The sequence below is a fragment of the Babylonia areolata genome, chromosome 16 (assembly GCF_041734735.1).
Source record: "Babylonia areolata isolate BAREFJ2019XMU chromosome 16, ASM4173473v1, whole genome shotgun sequence".
In the NCBI taxonomy this organism is placed as follows: Eukaryota; Metazoa; Mollusca; class Gastropoda; order Neogastropoda; family Buccinidae; genus Babylonia; species Babylonia areolata.
In genome coordinates this window covers 12,991,964-13,016,444 of record NC_134891.1, presented here as the reverse complement: position 1 = coordinate 13,016,444, position 24,481 = coordinate 12,991,964, and the positions used below count along the sequence as shown (strand labels likewise).

General features: G+C 42.4%; 2 protein-coding genes across 4 annotated transcripts in view; one reads left to right on the top strand and one right to left on the bottom strand.

Annotated features, from left to right (window-relative positions):
• The window catches only part of LOC143290888 (uncharacterized), a 54,937-nt gene extending 44,925 nt beyond the window's left edge, over window positions 1–10,012 (top strand). For all 3 annotated transcript variants that reach the window (XM_076600441.1, XM_076600442.1, XM_076600443.1), the window contains 3 exons: window positions 6,075–6,219; window positions 7,057–7,190; window positions 7,630–10,012. In XM_076600441.1, coding sequence (XP_076456556.1) covers window positions 6,075–6,219; window positions 7,057–7,190; window positions 7,630–8,888 — 1,538 coding nt within the window. In that variant the 3' untranslated portion in view covers window positions 8,889–10,012. The remainder of the gene's footprint in view (window positions 1–6,074; window positions 6,220–7,056; window positions 7,191–7,629) is intronic.
• The window catches only part of LOC143291168 (uncharacterized), a 184,891-nt gene that overhangs the window by 74,128 nt on the left and 86,282 nt on the right, over window positions 1–24,481 (bottom strand). The gene's annotated exons all lie outside the window — the stretch shown is intronic.

The window sequence follows — 24,481 nt, the reverse complement described above, 5'->3', positions numbered from 1 at the left end:
CTCCACTGGCTCCCTGTCTCACACCGAATAAAGTACAAGATCAGCACTCTATGCTACAAATGTATTCACAAATCAGCCCCTTCCTATCTCTGTGGCTGCCTTCACCTCTACACTCCATCTCGCTCACTACGATCAGCTTCGGATCCACTCCACTTACACATACCCAGATTCAAACTCTCGACTGTTGGCCACCGTTCTTTCTCTGTCTCTGGACCTTGCAATTGGAATGAACTTCCTCTTTCGCTTCGTCAAGTCTCCACACTCAGCTCTTTCAAGTCTGGCCTTAAAACCCACCTCTTCCCAAAATCGCCTCCCTTCCCTGCCTCTTCCTTGTCTTTTTAGATTTTTTTTTTCTTTTTTTTTCCAGTTTTAGAGTTATGCTTGCGTGAGAATGACTGGTGCGAAAGCGCTTTGATTTGTTTATGCACAAGATTTAGCGCTATATAAGTACCATTATTATTATTATTATTATTACATCTCATGTCTTCCTTCACTACATATCATGTCTGCCTTTACTACATCTCACATCTCGTCTGCCTTTGCTACATCTCACATCTTCCTTTACTACATCTCATGTCTTCCTTTACTACATCTCATGTCTGCCTTTACTACATTTCACATCTCATATCTGTCTTTACAACATGTCTTCCTTTACTGCATCTCATGTCCTCTTTTACTACATCTCACATCTCATGTCCTCCTTTACTACATATCACATCTCAAGTCTGTCTTTACTACATCTCACATCTCATGTCTTCCTTTACTACATCTCATGTCTTCCTTTACTACATATCACATCTCAAGTCTGCCTTTATTACATCGAGTCTCATGTCTGCCTTTACTACATCTCACATATCATGTCTGCCTTGACTACATCTCATGTCTGCCTTGACTACATCTCACATCTCCAGTCTGCCTTTACTAATCTCATGTCTGCCTTTACTACATCTCACATCTCATGTCTACTTTGACTACATCTCATGTCTGCCTTTACTACATGTCACATTTCATGTCTGCCTTTACTACATGTCACATCTCAAGTCTGCCTTTACTACATCTCATGTCTGCCTTTACTACATCTCACATATCATGTATCATGTCTGCCTTTACTACATCTCACATCTCAAGTCTGCCTTTACTACATCTCATGTCTGCTTTTACTACATCTCACATCTCATGTCTGCCTTTACTACGTCTCATGTCTGCCTTTATTACTTTTAGCTCACATCTCATGTCTGCCTGTAATACATGTCTGGCTTTACTACATCTCATGTCTGCCTTTACTATATCACATGTCTGCCTTTACTACATCTCACATCTCATGTCTGCCTTTACTACATCTCATGTCTGCCTTACTAATCTCATGTCTGCATTTACTACATCTCATGTCTGCATTTACTACATCACATGTCTGCCTTTACTACATCTCATGTCTGAATTTAAATTTCTTGTCTGTCTTTACTGTTTACATCTCTCGTCTGCCTTCACATTTCTAGTCTGGCTTAAGAATAAGAATAACTTTATTATCTCCAACTGGAGAAATTTGGTCAGGTGCATTATCACAACATAGACAAGTAAACAACATGGGGACCATAACTGTAAAAGTCAACAACAGCTTTTACGAATATTACGAGGACACAAATGTAAAAAATATCACATACACCGTTTCATACATACATCCACCCACACACTGCAGGTAATAACTAGTATTCTTAATGAAAAAACAAAGAATTAAGAAAAAAATATTTTGAATAGAATTATAAGCATAGCTTACTATATTGCACACTGATTATAATAGACAGATAAGATAAAAATAAAGATAAATTGCGGAAAACCACAACCAGATAATCAGCACACACCCGCACCCACCCACCCCCCACCCACTCCACACACGCGGATTACTTGATTAAACAGGAGTAATAAACATATGTTCTCAAATAAAAACATTTCACATATTCGCTTTTAAAACATTGCAATTAATTATTACATCGTGATTATTAACAGAAATGTATCTAGAATATAGACGTTAGCATTAGACATATTCCATTGTACATTCATCCTGCACATTGCACATTATTCATCCTACATACTGCACATTCATAATAACCAATTGTCACGTTTTAAAGCTCAGTAAACACACACACACACACACACACACACACACACACACACACACACAGAGTTCTCAAGAATTTAAACGGTGGGTTGAACGTGGAATAAAAGTCTTCAGAGCTCTGGATTTCAACTTAAGAGTTCTGTAGCGTCGTCCTGATGGCAATAGCTCATAATACTTTGCTAAACCATGGGTGTAGTCAGTTGCTATCTGCCTGCTGACTTTCATACAGCTCTTGCATACTAGCTTGTTTCACTCCCACAATTTTACTGCATACACTCAGGACATCGTTCAAAACACGCTTACTCCTCACTCCCAAACTTCCATACCAGCACATAAATGAAACTGTGAGCACGGACTCGATACAAGATCGATAATAACTTTGAAGAATATTTGAATTTATACCAACATTTCTAAGCTTCCATAAACAAAAAATTCTAGATTGGCATTTCTTATGAACGGAATTAACATTTCTGTCAAAAGTCAGCTTATTGTCTAAGATGGTCCCTAAATATCTATATTCATTGATCCTCTCCACTGTTTGACCATCAATAACAAGGTTAGCTACAGGCAAGGGGTCTTTCCGAAAATCTATTAACATTTCTTTTGTTTTCAATACGTTAAGATCCAGATAGTTTTTCCTCACACCAAGAACAGACTTTTTAATTTCACTGAAATAAATAGCATCAGAGTTGGACAGATCTTCAGTAACTCAATCATCAGAATATTTTATGACAGGAGTTTCCTCCGTGCCTCTGCAGTCATTTGTGTACAGTGTAAATAGAACAGGGGACAGCACTGTACCTTGGGGTTCACCAGTAGAAGTAGAGTTTAGAGAAGAGTGGGCAGAATGAAAGCGGACGGACTGAGTTCTATTGAGAAGAAATCTTACTATCCAAAGAGTAAGCTTCGGATCAACATCCAAGCCTAGCAGGGCAAGGAGATGAGGTTGTATTGTGTTAAAAGCAGAAGAGAAGTCAACAAAAAGGATACGAACAAAAGATCCCGTGTTACTTAAATGAAGGAAAGCATTATGAAGGAGAGTTAGGATAGCATCGTCTGTACTTCTGTGTGCTTTATAAGCAAACTGAAGAGTATCAAGCTGCTGTTTAGTGAAAGAAAGAAGATGGCAGAGAACAATTTTTTCAAAGCATTTCATCACCATTGAAGTCCGGGCAACAGAACGGTAATCATTTAGTGCGGCTGGGTTCTTTTTCTTGGGGATAGGACAGATAGTAGATTTTTGATGCTGGGGACAGAGCAGTCCTTCAGAGACCAGTTGAAAATTTTACAGAACACGTCACACAACTGGGAAGCACATGTCTTCAGTAATCTTCCGCAGATATTGTCGGGGCCAACTGCCTTCGTGACATTCAGTTTTAAAAATAAAGATTCAACAACTTTTGCATCGATCTCAAAGTCCCCACCTGTGTTCCTATCTTTGATCTTTTCCCGCAACTGTGAGATAACACTATCCAGTTCCCTTCCCAGATCATTCCTTTCAAAGCGACAGTAGAAATTATTAAGTTTATTTGAAAAATCAAGCTGTTCATCCCTTTTCATTTCACAAGCTACTGTTTTCCTTCGTTTCACCAGTGATAATTGTTAACCCATCCCATGCATCTGCCATTTGTCCTGTCTGAAACTGTTGCTCTACTTTTGATCTGAATTCCCTCTGTCCCCTCCGTAATTCCCCTCTAAGCTTCTTTTGTATCAGTTTCCTATCCCTCTTGTTCCCTGACTGAAATGCTACCTTTTTCTCGTTTAAAATGGTTTTGAGAGACTTTGAGATCCATGGTTTGTTGTTGGGGAAAAGTTTAATTATTTTTGTCGGAATTATCATGTCTTCACAGAAACTGATATAAGATGTAACAACATCAGTTGCTTCATGAACATTCTCACATGGGTCAGTCAACACACTCCAGTCAATACAATCAAAACATCCTCTCAGTTCATCCACACTCTCTGACGTCCAAACTTTCACACTCTTTTTCACAATCGGCTCTGTCTGTATCTTTGGTCTGTAGGCTGGGATCAAATGAACAACATCAGATGCACCCACTGGTGCTAGGGGAACAGATTTGTAGGCATTAGGAATGTTCCCATAACATAGATCGATTGTCTTGTCCAGTCGGGTCCGGCAGGTAACATATTGTTTAAAAGAAAGTAAGGCTTTCTTTAAATCACAGTGATTAAAATCTCCAACAGTAAAACACGGGGCGTCGGCAGAAACGAGTTGAAGGTCGCGAACACCACCTGCGATCGTCTGTCCTGCACGTGCAGCAGATGCCTGGTCAAAGACTGGGGCGTACACAACAGTGAGAAAAATGCGGCCGAACTCACGTGGCAGATATCGAGGCCTGGAGTGCACAACTGCTTTTTTACACATACATTCACACTGTCACACCACTTTTCGTTGACATACAGGCACACGCCACCACCCATTTTCTTCCCCACTTTCTTGCAGTCTCTCTCCATTCTGTATGGGGTGTTAAAACCATCGATCGCAACACATTCATTCGACACTTTCTCACCAAACCAGGTTTCGGTAAAACAAAGCACACATGAATTCCTGTTCACATCTCTCGTCTGCCTTTACATTTCTAGTCTGGCTTTACTGTTCACATCTCTCGTCTGCCTTTACATTTCTAGTCTGGTTTTACTGTTTACATCTCTCGTCTGCCTTGACATTTCTGGTCTGGTTTGTTCAGTGCTGACGGTCTGTGTCCGTTAGTATGGACTGTGTGGGGGAGAAGCAGTGATCCCGGTGTGCAAACGTGTGTGCGTGCGCACATTCATGCGCGCGTGCTTGTATATCAGGTGTATTTGTATGCATTTGTGCTGTTTTCTGGTTCTGTTTCTAAGATGAGACAAAAAATATGCCCTTTTCATAATTCTTTTGCCGTAGATATCAATTATACTTAAAAGACTCCATGAAAAAGCCATACAGAATGCAGGGGTAATATATGCAAGTAAACAGTTCCGAACACACACACACACACACACACACACACATATATATATATATATATATATATATATATTCTATCGACTGTGCTATTGACTGAAATGGGGTCACACAATGAAGAGCCATACACTTCACGGAAACTCCTTTGGACCTTGTTATGCTTCATGACGTCGACATACTTGAAAGATACCTTTAAATATGGAGTCAGAACACTTTAGCAACACTCAAGGACGTATCCATGAAGTGGATGGCACTCGACTTTATGTGTTGACAGCAAACTGAACAGCCGGTATGAACCGCACAAGGCCGAAAACCTGAAAATGATATCCATATCTCTGAAGGGGAGATAACTCCGCCCCCTTCCCGGTCCCGTAACACTATTTTGCCATCGTGGCTGCATGGTGATATTAATGTTTCATTACTAACGATGATGATGGAGATGATGATCTTTTTCTTTTTTTGTGAACATTTTTTTTTCATTTTCATAATCACATACTTTCAAACAAACAAAAGGAACAGAAAGAATAATCAAAACATTTAAGCAAAAGATATATACAAACAAATCATCATCATCATCATCAACATCGATGATGATCCTTTTTTTGTTAACTCTGCGAAAGGTCATTGAGGTTCCGCACTGAAGAACTGTTAATCAGATTCCTCCAGGTCAGTCGGTGGTGTGCCTGGGTCTCTGCAAATGGTTTTCCCGTCCATTTGTCGGTCCTTCGTTTTCTTCTCTCTCTCTCTCTCTTTCTGTGTGTGTGTGTGTGTGTGTGTGTGTGTGTGTGTGTGTGTTTCTCTCTGCATTTTCAAAGCTCTGGCTTTCTTCCTCGACTCTCTTTCAATGTTTGTCTGTCCCTGATTCTCTACACGCACTCAGACACAAACGCGCTAGCGAGAACCACTCCAGACCTTCCTCCCTCCCGGCCCCAACCCCGCAAACAAAAGATGACAATGACGATAATGACGGTGACGGCGATGGTGTGTGATCAGACGTGGACCTGAAGCAAAGCACCATCCCGCTGTTCAGCCAGCAGCTGCTGACGGTGGAACAGCTGATACAGGTCACTGTGGACCCAGACATCCAGACCTCAGTGGACCACTTCCTCAAAGGACTCTCTGACCAGATGTTTGCCAGGTCAGTCAGGAGTGAGGGGGGGGGGGGGGTTAGAAATAAACAACCCAGGTTGCAAAAGGAATATAACGTACAGAGAGAGACAGACAGAGAGAGAGAGAGAGAGAGAGAGAGAGAGAGAGAGAGAGAGAATATCCACATGTAAATAAGCAAATCCTGGATTCTTTATGTACTGTATAGCATTACTCTTTTTATCACAACATATTTCTCTGTGTTAGATTCGGGCTGCTCTCCCCAGAGAGGGCGCGTCGCTACACTGAGAGTGCCACCCCCTTTTATTTTTATTTTTTGGTCTTTTTTCTGTGGCCAGTTTTATATGTTTTCCTGTTGAATTGGATTTTTCTACAGAATTTTGCCAGGGACTCTTTTGTTGCCGTGGGTTCTTTTACCTACGCTAAGTGCATGCTGCACACGGGACCTTGGTAATGATAATGATAATAATAATGTGGAGGCTTATATAGCGCAGTTCCATGCTTTCAAGAGCAGGTTCATACGCTTTACAGGACTGACCACCAATCAAAGGCCGGTGACGGGAGCAGAGGATGGGTAGTGGAACGGGAGAGGGAGAGGAAGTGGGGGGGCATAATGGTGACTGTGGGATTCGAACCAGTGCGCTCAGATTCTCTCGCTTCCTAGGCGGACGCGTTACCACTGGGCCAACACCCCACTTCTTTCAGAGCAGCCTTGTCTTTCAGCTCGTTAAACCCCAAGTTGCCGAAACGATTGTCAGAATTGGGTTTGAAAATAAAATCCAGAAAAATCCCGAAGTTTTCTGACAGACTGAGCCATGGAGACACAAGGAGAGTGCTTGACAAAGGCTGGTGTGTGTTGACGTTGCAGGATCGTGAGGAACGGATCAGCAGAGGTGGGCAAGTGGCTGGGAGCTAAAGTGCAGAGCGAGAGGGACGGTTGGACAGCCCTGCTAAGGATGGCCATGAACCACATAGAGCTACACCGCAAGAACGCTCTTCAAGGTACTCATTTACCACTCTCTTTCTCTCCCCATAATTTTCTCTGTGTGTGTGTGTGTGTGTGTGTGTGTGTGTGTGTTGTGTGCGTGCGTGCGTGCGTGCCTGTGTGTGTGTGTGTGTGCACGCGCCGGTGCATTTGTGCCTGCGTGTATGTTGAAGGGACAGGGACAAACATAGAGAGCCCAGAAAGAAAGCCGGAATTAGGAAATGAAGAGAGACATGCAGACACGTAGACAGACAGATGGACACAGAGACAGGCAAAACGAGACAGACGGATGGACAGATACACAGACGGATAATGAAAGAAAGGAGGGAGAGAAATAACGAAGAAGAGAAAGTCAGAAAGACAGAGAATGACAGACACAAGCCATACGGTGTGAACAAGAAGGCTTCTCAACCGAAGCCTGCTGACAAGCGCTGTGTGTGGTGGTGTGTTGAACAGGCCAGGTGGTTCTGCACAACATGCTGGAACAGCTGCTGATGCTGCTGGACTGCTTCCAGCTGGGAGAGGACGTGAAGAGGGAGCTGCTGGACCACAACGATGACGTGCAGGGCATCCACAGCTGTCTGGAGCTGCTGGCCGACTGCTGCAATACCTTGATGGAGGACCGCTTCCAGTGCATCACCATTCTGGGATGCAGCAACCCCGTCCCTGATATGGTGGCTACGGCCGTTCAGGAGCTGAAAGACAAAGTGGCTCTGAAAGAGACTGAAAAGGACTCCTTGAAGAAACAGCTTAGCGCCTTTGAGGCGGAAACTTCCAAAGTACGCAAACAAAACGAGCAGTTCTTTGAGGAGATTCAGAAGATGGAGGAGAAGATGACGAAGAAGCATGAAGACCTGGAGGTGTTGAAGGCTCAGCTGAAGGAGATCGACAAGATGGTGAAGTTTCGGAAAAACAACACGTCGGATAAATGTGTGGGAACGACTGTGGGGATGTTCAAACCATCTAACAGGCCTCCACTCCCGTCAGCACTCTCTTCCAAGACCAGATTTAAGTCCGTAGAAGACATCAGCAGAGCGTCCTGGACAAGCCGAGAACACGTGTACACACAGACGCTCCGCGAACCGTCACTGATCGAAGTGTCGGAGGAGAAGCTGCGCGTGTTGAAGGAACGTGCCAAACAGCTGGAGAGCTCTCTGCACGGTGCTATCGCCACCATGGACAAACTGCGCAGAGCGGCTCCAGGGAGTGAGTACAAACCCCCCTCCTCCCCCTCTTCCTCAGCTTTCACCACAGCCACGTTCGTGGCCTTGCCCAGCCAGAGGGAGACCAGGGCCAATCCGAAGTCCTGGATGACAGCCTCTTTCCAGGTGACCAACACTGTCAGTTCCTCCGTCACGGCCCCCGTACCCAAGCTGGGTCATTTCCAGCCCACAGAACGCCGTTGCTTCTCCGAGCGGCCGGCCGCTAAAGCTGGAGACGAGAACGACGTCAACCAGGCGTCGACGGAGAAGGTGAAAGGAGACAGTCGGAAAACGAGTCGGTCGAGGACGAACCAAGTGTCCAAGTGCCTTCGCTGTCAGAAGCTGTTCACAGCCACAGACAATCACAAGCTGGCCTGCTGTTTCCACAGCAAGAGCAAGGAGAGGATGGAAGTGTACAATGATGACGGTCAGTTGGTCAGGGTGCAATACGTCTGGAAGTGCTGCCATCAGAAAGGGGACAATGATGGATGCTGTTATGGTCAGCACGTATGACACAGTATGCCTTGTCACATACTTCCTGGCTTCCTTTATTAAGTGTACATGTCACACAGTTTCAAGTTTCCTTTATTAAGTGTACATGTCACACAATTTCAAGTTTCCTTTACTACTTGTCACACAATTTCAAGTTTCCTTTACTTAGTGTAGAATGCTGCTGGTCATGTAACTACGTCTGACAGCCTAACATGGCACACACTCTGTGAATGTCCAGGGCAATGTGCTGAAAGCTGTCATGACAATGACCAAAGTTCCACACTTCTCACGCCCAAAGTCAAGGTAAAAGAACAAAGTCCTTTTTGTGAAGGGCTATCGGTGGAAACTGTTTATTTCGTCTCCCCCCTGCATGCTAAGCGCACGATGTGAGTTGTGGACATGCTTTAGAGTAGCACTCAGCACGTACATGTCACCGTGGTGACGGGGCGACCAAGGGGACAATGACGGACAGAGATAATACACGGACACCGTCAGAACGACAACACTATGTTGAGCATGAGGCTGATTTTTATCCAGCCTCAGAGGAGGATGTTAATGAAGGGCGAAATCTGGATTCTTTTTTTCTTTTCTTTTTTTTAATCAGAAAAACGGACTGTCTCCACCAGGCCAAGTACGGTATAGTACACAATGTATCATGGATTCCGCAGTCCAACAGGTGGGGTGATTCAGTGCCGACTGTTATGCAGAGATGGATAGCTGAAGGGCGGGCTGTTTTACAGCGGATTGTGGGGGAGGATGGATGGGGTGTCAATGGTTTAGAGCTCTCCGTATGGATGGATGGGGTGTCAATGGTTTAGAGCTCTCCGTATCAACGGGATGAGCTTTATTCACGGAACGACAATTCAGTTATGGATGCGTGGCCTTCAGTATGCCTCACATCACATTTTGCTGTTTGTTGAGAGAAAAGTGGTATCGACTCAGCGTAACCTTGTGACACATTTCAGTAACATTGACGAAGCATATCTTCAGCATCTACAGTTATTTTTCGTACACAATTTGTTTTTGTTTCTTGCACATATTTGCTGTCCTGGGATATCACTCCTTTGTTTTTGTCGTCCGTGTGTGTGTGTGTGCGCGTGCGTGTTTTGTGTGTGTGTGTGTGTGTGTGTGTGTGTGTGTGTGTGCAAGTATACGGGCACAATAGTGTGTGAAAGTGGCAAAAATGTGCTGTGACCATTTCTGGTATAGGATGAGGTATGTGAGTGTATGCATGCCTACACTGTGGGAGCAACAGAATATTGGAACGTATATATATATCTTTGTATATATGTGTGTGGGGTTGGGGGTGGGAGATACGGGCGTGTGTGTGTGTACTTGTACAAGTAAGTGTTCATCTGTGTGTGTGTGTGTGTGTGTGTGTGTGTGTGCCGTGGAAGCTGCGATACATAGACTAGAAATGAGTGTGTGGAGGAGGGGGGTAGAGGAGGTGCAGGGTAATGTGTGTGTGTGTGTGTGTGTTGGAGCTCATGTACGTTTATATGTATTTGACTGTGCTTTCATATCTGTGAGACTGCATGTTTGGTGCTTATCTGTTATGCATGTGTGGGTGTATGTGTGAATGTGTGTCTTCATGTTTTACATTTATTTGCTTATTTATCATCATTGTTGTGTTATTTATTTATTATTATTATTATTATTTTATTATTATCATTACTACTACCTTTTTATATTATAATTTTTATTTATTTATTTATTTATGTACGCTTATCTATTATTTTTTCTCAAGGCCTGACTAAGCGCGTTGGGTTACGCTGCTGGTCAGGCATCTGCTTGGCAGATGTGGTGTAGCGTATATGGATTTGTCCGAACGCAGTGACGCCTCCTTGAGCTACTGAAACTGAAACTGACAAACGATAACCAGTGACTCAGGAGAGACTTCTGGACAATGAAACTTGCCAAGATAACTGCAAGGGTCCTAACTGAAGTTGTAACAGACACTGAGGACAGGGAAAGGGCAAAGATAACGACTGACACTGACTACAGGTAACACACCGGAATAGTGCCTGACAGTGAGATGAGCCTGGACGATTTTTCGGGATTTAAGCTGATGCGGGTTTCGTGTGATACTTGCTATTTCGTTTCGGTGCAAGTCGATCTCTCTCTCTCTCTCTCTTTCTCTCTCGTGAGTGAGTGAGTGTGTGTTTGTGTGTGTGTATGTGTGTGTGTGTGTGTGTGTGTGTGTGTGTGTGTGTGAGAGAGAGGAGGAGGGAGAGAGAGAGACACTTTGTGCAACAATGCAATTCATTGAAAATGTGTGTTCAATCGTGCGTTTCTCTCGGTCTCTCCCTTACACACACACACACACACACACACACACACACACACACACACACCTGCAAAGCAAACTTGTATAACAAGGGAATTAAAAGATCAAGATGAGTGAGTGCACATTGTTTTGAAGACAGGCGCTGTTGCACGACACATTAATTGGATTGGCGTTGAGCGAAGCTGACATTGGTATTTAAGGTCTACAGTTTGTGGTAATCAAAGTGCTTGAGGAAAATAAAGAAATGACACATGTAATGAATTTTGTGTCCCTCGTTTCTTAAATAACAACTACACCACAGTTTCTATGTGTGTCTATGTATGCGACACACACACACACACACACACACACACACACACACACACACACACACACAGAGAAACTGAAACTGTTTAATGTCATTAGCACACATGCCATAATAACATGGGGTTCACAATTTCATGGGTATTGTCCAAGAAAAACAGACATTAAACATAAACAAAGAAAAGTCTCAGAGACTACTCCACACATGCAGACAACAGTCTCTCAGCGTATATGCGAATCTCCATCTATGTACATACAAAATAGGCCGACACCTTATGAAAGGTAGTGTAATCGTTACTGTTCAATAAGTAAACCACCAAGCACATTAAGAAGAAATAGATAATCTGTGTGAACCATAAGCAGAATGTTTTCAAACTGAAATCAAAAGTTTTCTTGCTTTACTCGCTTCAGCAATGTATTTTGCCAAGGATCTAATTACTTCGTCATTATCAGCTATTAACACAGCAACTACGTTTTGCCTTCTGATAACAGGCGCCTTAAACAGGTTACATTTCTGTCTAATGGGTTCGTACACTTCACATGCAAACATAAAGTGATATTCGTCTTCGGTAGAATTTGTTTTGCATGCTGGGCACGTATTGGTTTCTGCTGTGCCTGATATGAACCATTTTCTGTTTGCATTCAATCCAAGTGTCCTTGTACGAAATCTGGCCAGCATATCTCTGTGCCATTTATGTGTTATGATATACAGATATTTTTCAGGCTGAAAATTACTATTAAAAGAAAGAAACCAAGTATACTTTTCATTCTCTTCCATATGACCGTGCCAATTTTGTTGGAATATACATATCAGGCGATCCTTGAATTCTGAAATAAATGCGTTATAATCCCCTACTTCCTGACTTAACCAAACAATACCAAACCCGTTTACAGTAAGTAGTTTCTTTATATTAGATACCAAGTTACACTTCCCATTTTCGTGCTGCTGCAATAACATTTCATAAGCTTGTCTACATAACCTTGTCATAGGTAATTTTAGCAGTTTTAACCAATATTTAATACTTTTTTTTAAATATGTACGGATATACAAAGGGTATCTACCAGTTTCACCATAGACCATTCTGTTAGAGGAGTGTAAAGGAACATTTAAGAAACGCTTAATGGCAAATGTATGAACTTTTTCCATTTGGCTATTATCGTACATCCGCCATATCTGTGCTGCATATGTTAAAATGGGTTCTATCTGGGAATCGAATAACTTCCAAAAGACTGATGGTTCGTTTGAATTTAGCTTTTTAGTGATCTAAGGATTTCAATGACACCTTTTTTCCCTTTTCTACACATTTCTTCCCACCCTGCATTTAGACTTAACTTTGTAGTGAATGTCATCCCAAGATATTATAACAGTTTGTCACCTTTACTTCAAAATTTCCATACCACCATTTTTCATATTTAGAGAGAGATGCCCACCTATTCTAAAAACCATTACATCTGTTTTGTCTAAGTTGACAGTTAACTGTAAACGGTCGGCTTCCTCCTTCAGAATGGTCAGCTGGTTCTGCAGACCAACAACAGTATCAGACATAAGAATGACATCATCTGCAAACAACATTAAGAAAACTTCAACAGCATCCTGAATCATTTGAATACCATGTCTGCCTCTTTTACTAATTTCTACAGCTAACTCATTAATAAAAAAAAAAACAAACGAAAATGACTGAGGGCTCAGTAAATATCCTTGTTTAACGCCACGAGGGCAGTTGAAAACAGAGTATACACCTTTATCACGAACACATGAAAGTACTGAATCATAAACTAATCGGAGAGCTTTGTACATTTTCCCATTGATATCATTTTCCTTAATACATTCCACAAGGTATTTCTGTTGACAGAATCAAATGCCTTTCTAAAGTCGACAAAAGCTACAGAGAGTTTTGCATTCCGAAGGAGATATTTCTGAACAATTGCGTACAATGTGAAAATATGATCTACTGCGCTATATCCTTTCCTAAAACCTGCCTGTTCTTCTATTATCTTTTCTTCGTTTTCTGCCCATTTAGTAAGCCTTTTGTTCAATATATGCGTATAAACTTTGCTTAGAACACTAGTTAGCGCTACTCCCCTATAATTGTCTGGATTGTTCAAGTCACCCCTTTTGTGAACTGGCACTATTATGGACTTAGACCATTCCTGAAGAAATACACCAGTGTCAAAAATAACATTGAACAATGTTACCAGAAAGTCTATTATTGCAAAATTTGCGTTTTTAAACATTTCACCCAATATCTTGTCTAGACCAGCGCTTTTTCCACTTTTCAAATGTTTTATACCATCAGTAACTTCCTCTTTGGTAAATGGATTATCAAATAAGGGCTCCTCATTGCCTTCAGCCTCTGGCACTTCAGTTTCATCAACTTTGTGAGTAGTTTCAAAATCGTTAAATACCTTGAAAAAATGATCGTACCATTGTTCCTGACTGATTTCATTATAAATTGTTGCTTTCTTGTTGACAGCTCTTATTGTTGTCCAAAACAGCTTTGGATTATTGACTGATTCCTTAAGTTTACTGATCTTGTTTTCATCACATTGTCTCTTTTTGTCTCTTTTCATTTTAACATACTCTTTTCTTTCTTTAACATAAGCTTCTTTCTGTGCAACTTTGTGTTCCTGTGATTTGGCTCTCTGAAAACTCTTTAAAAGCCGTCTGACTACATTCTTCTTTTGTTTACATTCCTCATCAAACCATTCATTGAATCTGATTTTCTTTCTCCCAACCACCCTCACCATACAAGCCGCAGCTCCATACATAGCCTTTATAAATGTTTCTACAGAACTATTAACATCAAAAACGAGACTTTCATGGGCTCGGCCTAGACACTGTTTAAACTCTTCAGACTCTAACTCCTCTTTGAAAGTTTCACTGCATTCATCAGACCATACACGTTTTTCTTCCCCACATACATATTCCGGAAACTGACGTACATTTTCCGACAAACAGTTTCTAAGAAACAATTCAACTGGAAGGTGCCAGGAATACAGACACTCACCAACGTAATTACATCTATTTAACAGTTCATCTTGAATAATGAAATAATCAATAACACTGCTTCCTTGCGAGGAAACAAAAGTAAAATCACCATCAACATCATTCTCACAAGAGCCATTGACAATAAGTAAATTGAACAAGAAGCAAAATTCTAAGTGATTTACCAAAATTACTGATAACATGATCCTTTGAAGAACGTCTCACATCCTCCCTTTCCTCATCCTCACTGTCATCAGTCACATACGTCCTCATGTCCTCCACTCTTGCTTGTTCAGAACCCGTTCTCGCATTCAGATCAACACACACCATAACATACACATCATCATTATCTGTACAATGTAAAACATTTTCTTCAAGTATATGAATGCCATTTCTTAACTCTGTGTTGTTATACGCCGGTCCTCCTTCAGGTACAATGTAACAGGCAAACACAATCACATCTTTATCAGAATTCAATAGACTCTTCTTAATCTTCGCAGCAATAACATTGTCACACTGTAGTCTAATTTGTTCCACAAATTGTGCAAAACATTTTTTCATAAGAAAAAGAACTCCACCAGAATTTCTTCCACGATCTTAAAGTTTTTTTTTTTTTTACGGGAGCACTAAATTTGACGAAATCGTGGAAAACGAAATTATAATCAAAAGAACTATCAAGAAAGTTTCTGTTAAACATACAAAGTCAAAAGAGCAAACATAATTCATAAAAGAAACATCACTTAATTTATTGTGCAGGTTTTCAACACTGTAATTCAAGAAGGTTAAGTTCGATGCCTGATGGTCTGCCTCATGCTATTTGTTATTACTGTTTGAACGGAGATTTCTTTCGCTCACATTCTTTTGCGAACTGTCAGCTGCACGAAGGAAGCCGTGCGTACCAGTTTGTTCACGATTCCTGTTTGACCCACTCTGAGTTGGCCCCTCGCTGACAATGTGCCGTTTGGTCTGCTGCTGATTGGGTGACGTAGTCACGTGGCCAGAGCGAGGGGAATCCCCAGTCTGGCTGGGCGTGTCCTTGTTGTTGTGTACACCTCGATCGGTTGCCACGTTGCTGTCACGGGACGTGACACTCGCTGCTGCCGACCGCGTCATCGCTGTTGTCGTCGCCGTAATCGTGGTGGATGAGGTTGTTCCTGCTGTTACGTCAGCATAAGTCCGTGGGTCTGGTCGCTTTGGGCCAATGATCAGTCTTCCTTTGGAGAAGTAGGCCGACTTGCCGTCCCGTTTCGCCTGTGCAACGATGCTGGCTTGCCTTCTTGTCATGTCATTGGCAACACGCACTTTCTTCTCCAGCTTTCCCCTGTATTCCCTGTCCGTTAAAAGAGTCATTTTGTCTTTCCAATGTAGAAACTTCACAATCATTGACCTCTTGACACTGACAAGATGGATAGCAGCAGCGCTTCAGGAAAGAACCGTCGTCCTACGCCTCGGAGATTGGATGTCTGCACCTTCTAAACTATCCATGGGACTGCCACAAGGGTCTCCGCTCTCTCCTGTCCTGTACAATGTCTACACGAAGGGCCTTGCAGACTTAAACAACAATGGAATTGCTCGGGTGCTTACCCTTGCGGATGATGGCCTGATCTTCAAAACTTCGAAAGATGCTCAGGAAAGAACTAAAGCCGTCCAGAAACAACTAAACAATATTGCTCAATGGTGCAAAGACACAGGATCTTCCATCAATCCAGCGAAAGCCCAAACGTTGCTGTGCACCCTCAACAACAGAACCGCGAGCAAATCACCACCTTCTGTCATTCGATGGGATTCAAATCGAGAAAACTGAATGCCTACGCTACCTAGGAATACACTTCGACAGGATGCTGACCTTCAGAAAACATACGGAAAATACTGTTCTCAAATGCAAAAAGGGCCTTTCAGTCTTAAAAGCAATGGCAACCAAAGGTATTGAACAACGCCACCTCTTCCTGCTATACCAATCACTCGTCCTCAGTGTGATCGACTACGGACTTGGGCTAACAACACCGTCTCAAAGCAACCTCCTAAAATTAGAAAGTGTACAAAATAAAGCTATGAGGCTGATCCTTGGAACAACAAAAGACACGCCCACAGAAACCATACGATACCTGCTTGACCTTCCTTCAGTGCAGGCCAGAAACAAGTTAGAACAGGTCAAGACCTACTTCAAAGCATTAGAAAACCCTCAAAACCCACTGCATGACGCAGTCAAAGAACCAAAAGGCAGCCGTCTAGGACGAGGAAGATCATGGATGGGGCAAGCAGAAGACACAATCCAGCTAGTATGCCGACTACAAGACCTGAAAGAAACAAAAGAATGGGAGAAAACCCCCGAAAACCTCAACCATCTATTCAACACAGCCATTTCACCCACTCTAGGAAGACATTGTCGGGAATGGCCAGAGGGCAAAACTGATGCGGAAGTGAAGCTACTCATAGAAGAAAACAGTAAAGAAGAGGACATCATCATATACACAGATGGCTCAGCCACCAAAGACCAATCTGGTTGGGGATTCACTGCGAAACAAAATGGAAAAACAATTAGGGAAGGGAATGCTGCCTATAAAGTCACAACCTCCAGTCTAACGATGGAAGTTGAAGCTGCGACACATGCCCTCCAGTGGCTATCGTCCATCCATACGCCCGGAAACCAACATGCCATGATTCTAACCGACTCAATGAACATCATACAGAAAATTGAAAACGGAATGGGAAGCCCAGAGTGGCATAAGGCAATGCGCAACTTTCAGATAAAAAAACTCACATGGTCATACTGCCCGGGACATGCAGGTGTTAAGGGAAATGAGCGAGCTGACAGACTTGCTGGTAACGCAACACCAACGAGCGGCCTACATCTAGGAAAATCGGAAATCCTCAGAAAAGTCAAAGAATATCAAAAAGAACAGGTACAAGGCCATCACACCATCGATCGCCTCAAAGAAATAAAAGCAGAGAGAGGGAGCGGCCGCAAGTCTAACATGAAAGGTAGAGCACGATGCTTTGCAAATCAAACAAATATCGGCATCATTTCCAAACCAACATTGCGCAAATTTCTTCAAAACGGAACAGAGTCTCTGTGGGCTTTTCCAAATACAATAGACTGAGCAACACACTAGACGCCACGTTCTTGGCATCAGAGATCTTTTCCCATCCCTCTTGCGGCCAATCAGTGGCAGCCTCTGTGCGTGTGTGTATGTGTGTGTTTGTGTGTATGTGTGGGTCTGTGCTTTTGAGTGCGTTTGTGAATGCGCGAGAGTGTAAGTGCACACAAGTGTCAGGAGAGTTCTGTGTACGTGTGTGTGTGTGTGTGTGTGTGTGTGTGTGTGTCTGTGTATGCGAGGAGAGGTGGGAGTGGGGGGGGAGGTGGGGTAGAGGATGAGGTATGTGAGTGTATGCATGCCTACACTGTGGGAGCAACAGGATATTGGAACGTATATACGAGGGTCATTCAATAAATAAAGTGAATTTTTCGGTATAAGGACTTCTAATACAGATAGAAGCTTACTCTTTTTTTTTTTCAACGTAGTCTCCCAGCACTGTCACACACTTTTCCCATCTGTGCACAAGCTTCCGTATTCCCTCAGCGTAAAAATCTTTGGACTGATGTCTCAGCCAGTCGCTCACAACACTTTTGACTTCATCGTCACTTTCAAACTTCGTGCCTCTCTTTAAACAATTTAGCCCACTTGTAGACATTTTTTCGGCTGAAACATGTGGCACCATACACAGTTGACATTCTCCTATGAATTTCAACTGGTTTGCACCCTTCAGCAACCAAAAACTTGATAACTGACCGCTGTTCAATCCTGGAGCATGCTTCTTGGTCGGCCATCTTTGTTAATCGCCAAAACTCTCAAAGTTTTTTTTAATCTGCAAAACAAATTAAATCCATGTGAAAAAGAAGTAAAACAAAAAAACAACAACAAAAAAAAGTAAGCTTCTATCTGTATTAGAAGTCCTTATACCGAAAAATTCACCTTATTTATTGAATGACCCTCGTGTGTGTGTATATATATATATATATATATATATATATATATGTGTGTGTGTGGGGGGGGGGGGGGGGAGATATGGGCGTATGTGTGTGTGCTTGCACAAGTAAGTGTTCATCTCTGTGAGTGTGAGTTTGTGCGTGCGTGTGTGTGTGTGTGTGTGTGTGTGTGTGTGTGTGTGTGTGTGTGTGTGTGCCGTGGAAGCTGCGATACATAGACTAGAAATGAGTGTGTGGAGGAGGGGGGTAGAGGAGGTGCAAGGTAATGTGTGTGTGTGTGTGTGTGTGTGTGTGTGTGTGTGTCTGTGTGTTGGAGCTCATGTACGTTTATATGTATTTGACCGTGCTTTCATATCTGTGAAACTGCATGTTTGGTGCATATCTGTTATGCATGTGTGGGTGTATGTGTGAATGTGTGTTTTCATGTTTTACATTTATTTGCTTATTTATCACCATTGTTGTCTTATTTATTTATTTATTTATTTATTTATTATCATTTTATTAGTATTAGTATTAGTAGTACTACTACCTTTTTCTATATTATAATTATTATTTATTTATTTATGTAAGCTTATCTATTATTTATTCCCCCGTTTGTTTGTTGTTGTTTTTTTTTTGTTGTTGTTTTTTTCTCAAGGCCTGACTAAGCGCGTTGGGTTACGCTGCTGGTCAGGCATCTGCTTGGCAGATGTGGTGTAGCGTATATGGTTTTGTCCGAACGCAGTGACGCCTCCTTGAGCTACTGAAACTGAAACTGAAAACTGTCCTCGGTTCACCGTTTCTTGCCTGTCCCACACGATGTGCCCTAACGATGTCATCTTCAGTCCATGTCTTGCTCCCCTCCACACTGTTCAGGGCTGATGTCACTGCAGTGGCACACATGCTGAAGGTTTCAGTGTCACCGACTTGCGGAATGCCGAACAGTCTCAGGTTGTCCCGACGAGAAAACTCCTCCAGCCTGTCCATTTCATCGGCCATCCTCGTCATCTCGTCTCTCAGTGCCTCGACGGTGTGGGACACTTTTGCCGCTTCCTCTTTGGCACCATTGGCTTGTGTGGTCAGATCAGTCATGTCTGTGCTGAGATAGACACTGCTGAAGCTAGTCTGTCGTGTTCTTTTTCTAACTTATCACACCTCTGGTTGATCTCTTCACATCGCATTTTCACATTGCAGAGTTCATTTTTTATTTCAACTAAGTCTTCCCCGATTGCTGTGTTTTGTTCTTTTTGCTGCTGACCCTGTATCCGTATGGCATTCAAAATTTCTTGTGCCATATCTAATGGAACTGTACCGTCTTCAGTGGTTGCCAATTGAACAGCTTGTTGTTCCTGGTCACTGTGATTGGGTCCCGGGTTCTCGATGTCTCCGCTCAGCAAGAGACGCCGAACACACAGTACGGCGTGCGATGCACACAGAGACATGGGGGCTGGCACGGACAAAATTGCGAGACACGGACCCGCTTGACTGACATGACAGTTGCACACCTCGCCTGGCACTGTTCCTCTTTGACCCCTCTCCTCCACCATCACCACCACACTCTCCGTGGAACGAATGTTAACAAACACAGCGTGTAGGAGAGCCGCCATAAAGCGCAGCACAGCACACGACAGGAGAATGTCACACAGCGACACGTCCGCGTTGCACGCACTGACCTGTGTTTTTGAATTGTGGCGCCATGACCTACATTTCACGGCTGACCTCGACGAACGATAAAGTCCAATTCGAGCTCTCCACACATTTAAGTCAATCATGTTTTGTCACTGTACGTCGAACCGACTGATTAGGAAGCTGGTGATGCACAAGATGGAACTGTAATTGTCCGTAAAATACCTGTAAATACGAAATGAAGTCGGAGCATTCACAGCTTGTTCTGACCCCCAGAGAGAGAGAGAGAGAGAGAGAGAACAACAATCTGAATTATTAGTGTAACTGTATGAACGAATTATGAAATAAATGCAACTAAACAAAATGAGTGAATAAGGTGTGTGTGTGTGTGTGTGTGTGTGTGTGTGTGTGTGTGTGTGTGTGTGTGTGTGTTTAATAAATTTATTAACTTGTGGGGTGGGGTGGGGGGAGATAACAAAATAGATAGGACGATATCTCCCCGCTCCTCCAACCCTCTTATCCAAACTAGAACACTGTGTTGATTTTGGGAATAAAACACCATTCGTAATTTTCTGTCTTGCATGTCAACATCACATGAAAGGTCCGCTGTCTTTCTGTCTGACCGAAATAAACGAAACGGATCAAAGGCATTGATCAACATGGATCTAGCGTGCAAACACCTTATCATCTACCAATCTGTTGTGTGTCTGCCAAACACATGCATAACAATTACTCTTGGCTTGTTCCACATGTCAGTTTTCGTCTGCCATGTTCTTTACGTGTATCACGTTTCAAACAGACTTGTCTGTCTTGAACGATATTACACCAACCGCGACCTGTCTCACACAGTGAAAGAGAAGACATAAGCGTGTACGCGCGCACAGACTGACAAACAATCGCACAAACACACACACACACACACACACACACAACACCACACACACACACACACACAATCATGTACGCACGCACAATGTCCGCACGTATGCACGGACACAAACAACGCACAGACGCAAACAACAAAACATATAACTCTCATATACAGCATTGTCTTCTACTTTGAAAGACAAAGGACTGCAGAGTATCAGATACAGACAGTAATGGCAAAAAGCAAGCACGCACACAACCAACCTTTTTTTTTTGTTTTTTTTTTTTTGAAAGGGCTCTTAAGCCCTGAAATGACAACCACAGCGGCCAATGTGTAGGTGTTAACATATATAATTATGAACGTCAGTGATCAGATTGATGTACAGTTAACGTTTCGACTCACATGCAATAAAGTTGATTTTTTTGCCCATGACTTTGCCTTCAAATCATACGCCCAGTGCTTACATTCTGCATAACGGCACAGGTAGGGTGCGGAAATCGGGAAGGACGAGGGGCTTGTAAGAATTTATACGTATGCACCCGTGGAAATGTTGCACTCCTCATGCACCCACGATCATACCAAATATACTGCACCCGTATCTCAGATCTCTGCCCAGACAATATGCAGTCAGGTAAACCAACGTAAAGAATCTGGAGTTGGGCATTCAAGATCAAAATGTGTGAAATCAAGTAAACTGATTTACACTATGGCCGACTTCAGAGGTCAAGAAAAGCAGTCCTCGGACTTTCAGTTTTGACCCTGAACTATTAAAAAACAAGAGGCAAAACCTTCAAAACTCGCTTGTGCTTCGTGCTTTATCCAGTAAAAGAATCATGAAGATAAACAAACAAAAAAACAACAACAAAACAAAAAACAAACAACAAGAGAGAAAGAAAAAAAATCGTTAAAAAGTGTTATATATATATATATATGTGACCTACAAAATAAGCTTGGGAGAAAAAAAAAGGAAGAAAAAAGGCATGTTCAGTTCCGAAGCAAGCAGACAAATCCCCACTGCTGCAGGGCAAGAAACGTCATTCGCCAAATTTGATATCTGAAGCAAAATTAACAAATAATGAGGCCACGAAATTAAATGATTAACAAATAATAAAGAGTGGTAACTCTCTCCATTCACAAGGTACATAACTTCGTCAGTGCTGCTTACGCTACCAATTCAGCTAGCACACAGGTAAATAAAAGGTGCATTGGAACAAACCCAGACACTTCCTAAAAAAAAAAAAAAAAAAAAAAAGGAAGCGCCGGGCCTGTCCTTACACCGATCATTTCACATGTGCACACAGCAGCAAAGACAGAAGAAATGTGCAAACACATATTAGCTTTTATTCAAGACTGGCATAGCCTCTTTAATCCTGAACAAGCTACACAGAACACATGCACAATACAGAACAAACACATGGCTGCCTCAAGGTACATTGGAACAAACCCAGACACTTTCTCAAAAAAAGGAAGCGCCGTACATGTCCTTATACCGATCATTTGACATGTGCACACAGCAGCAAAGACAGAAGAAATGTGCAAACACAAATTAGCTTTTAGTCAAGGCTGGCATGGCCTCTTTAATCCTGAACAAGCTAAACAGAACACATGCACAATACAGAACAAACACATGGTTGCCCCGGTGGTTTTTCAACTGGAAATTAACAAATAATGAGGCCAGGAGATAAATGGTTAACAAATAGGAAAGAGTGGTAACTTTCTCCGTTCACAAGGTACACAACATCAAGTCAGTGCTGCTTACGCTACCGATTCAGCTAGCACCCAGGTAAATGAAAGGTACATTGGAACAAACCAAGACACTTTCTCGAAAAAGGAAGCGCCGGGCCTCTTCTTGTACCGATCATTTGACATGTGCACACAACAGCAAAGACAGAAGAAAATGTGCAAACACAAATTAGCTTTTGTTCAAGACTGGCACAGCCTCTTTAATCCTGAACAAGCTACACAGAACACATGCACAATACAGAACAAACACATGGTTGCCTCGGTGGTTTTTCAACTGGAATTAACAAATAATGAGGCCAGGAGATTAAATGATTAACAAATAGTAAAGAGTGGTAACTCTCTCCATTCACAAGGTACACAACTTCAAGTCAAGAAAAGCAGTCCTGTGTGCTGGCTGGATTTGAAGCAGAGTTGTTTTCTTCTTCGTGCGATAAATAGACGTGATTGTACTGGACGTAATAACGAGTTTAAATAATGTTTCTGTGTGCTTTATTATATCTCGATTATTCTTTTATTTCGGTGGTAGAGGAGATGTCGCCATCGCTTCAAGCACATCGCAACACATGTATGGTAGATCTCTACATCTGCACGAACCAGTCTTCAAACGGGCTGATGAAAAGAAACGATAGATTCAAGTATTATTTTATGTTCATTCCAGTTAATTCGGTGTCCACTTTAGAATATCTATATGCAGTAAATACGTCGATGTTGTAGTTAGCATCACTGTATGTGTTCTGTCCAAAATTTGTATTTCTTTCCTTTTAATTGTGAACAAGAAAAACGAGATCATGTCGTCTTACCAAATACTTCCAGCAACTCAGTGGGAAGCGGTTCTAGAATTTTCAGATTTCGGAGCGAATCTCAACGAAATAAACCGTTTATGATCCGGAAATACCGCTTAATTCGAGAGACTTGCAACCAATTATTGGTATGACTGTAAATATATATATATTTTTTGTACGATGTTTAAGCCAAATTTGGTATTGGCAGCCAAAGTATTCCAAGAGAAAATGGCAATGTTAAGGTTTACCACACAAACACACACACACACACACACCCACACACACACACAACCGAACAGCGGTTGAATGGACATGGACTCACTTTGTTTACATAAGTGAGTTAAAAAAGGCGGGGCGGCTGTTTTTACACACACACACACACATCTCCCTCTTCCTTACCCCTCCACTCTCTATCACATACACACACGCACACACATATGCGCATCACCCTCTCCCTTACCCCCTCCACCCTCTATCACACACACACACACACACACACACACACACACACACACACTTCTTCAAAATCAGAAACAGAATCGCTGAAAAGAAAGTGAGAAAAGATATCGTCAATAGACACAGGGGGAAAAGAGAGAGAGAGAGAGAGAGAGAGAGAGAGAGAGAGAGAGAGAGAGAGAGAGAGAGAGAAATCTTCATCAAAGAGTGCTGATCAACGATTTCTGAGTTAGTTACACCATTGAATATCTTCTTTCAAAGCGTATATACACATGTACGACTTAAATTATCCACACCGCTAGCGTTGGACCCATATATACGACTTCAATAACTCATACAGCGTTGGACCTCTTTTCTGTAATCAGATACAAGTGAAAAGTTTTTATCACAGGATGGATTTGCCCGAATGTTCTCTGTTTTGTTTTGTTTTCATTTTTGTCTTTTTTTCTTCTTTTTTTCCCCGCATCATCCTCGCCGTTTCCTACGCTGCTCATCCCAAACCCCTGCACAATTATGAGCTGGTTCTTCTGCGCCAGTGCCAGTGCCAGCAGTCGATAGGGAGCTATCGACTTTGGGCCACAAGGAGGTTACACACC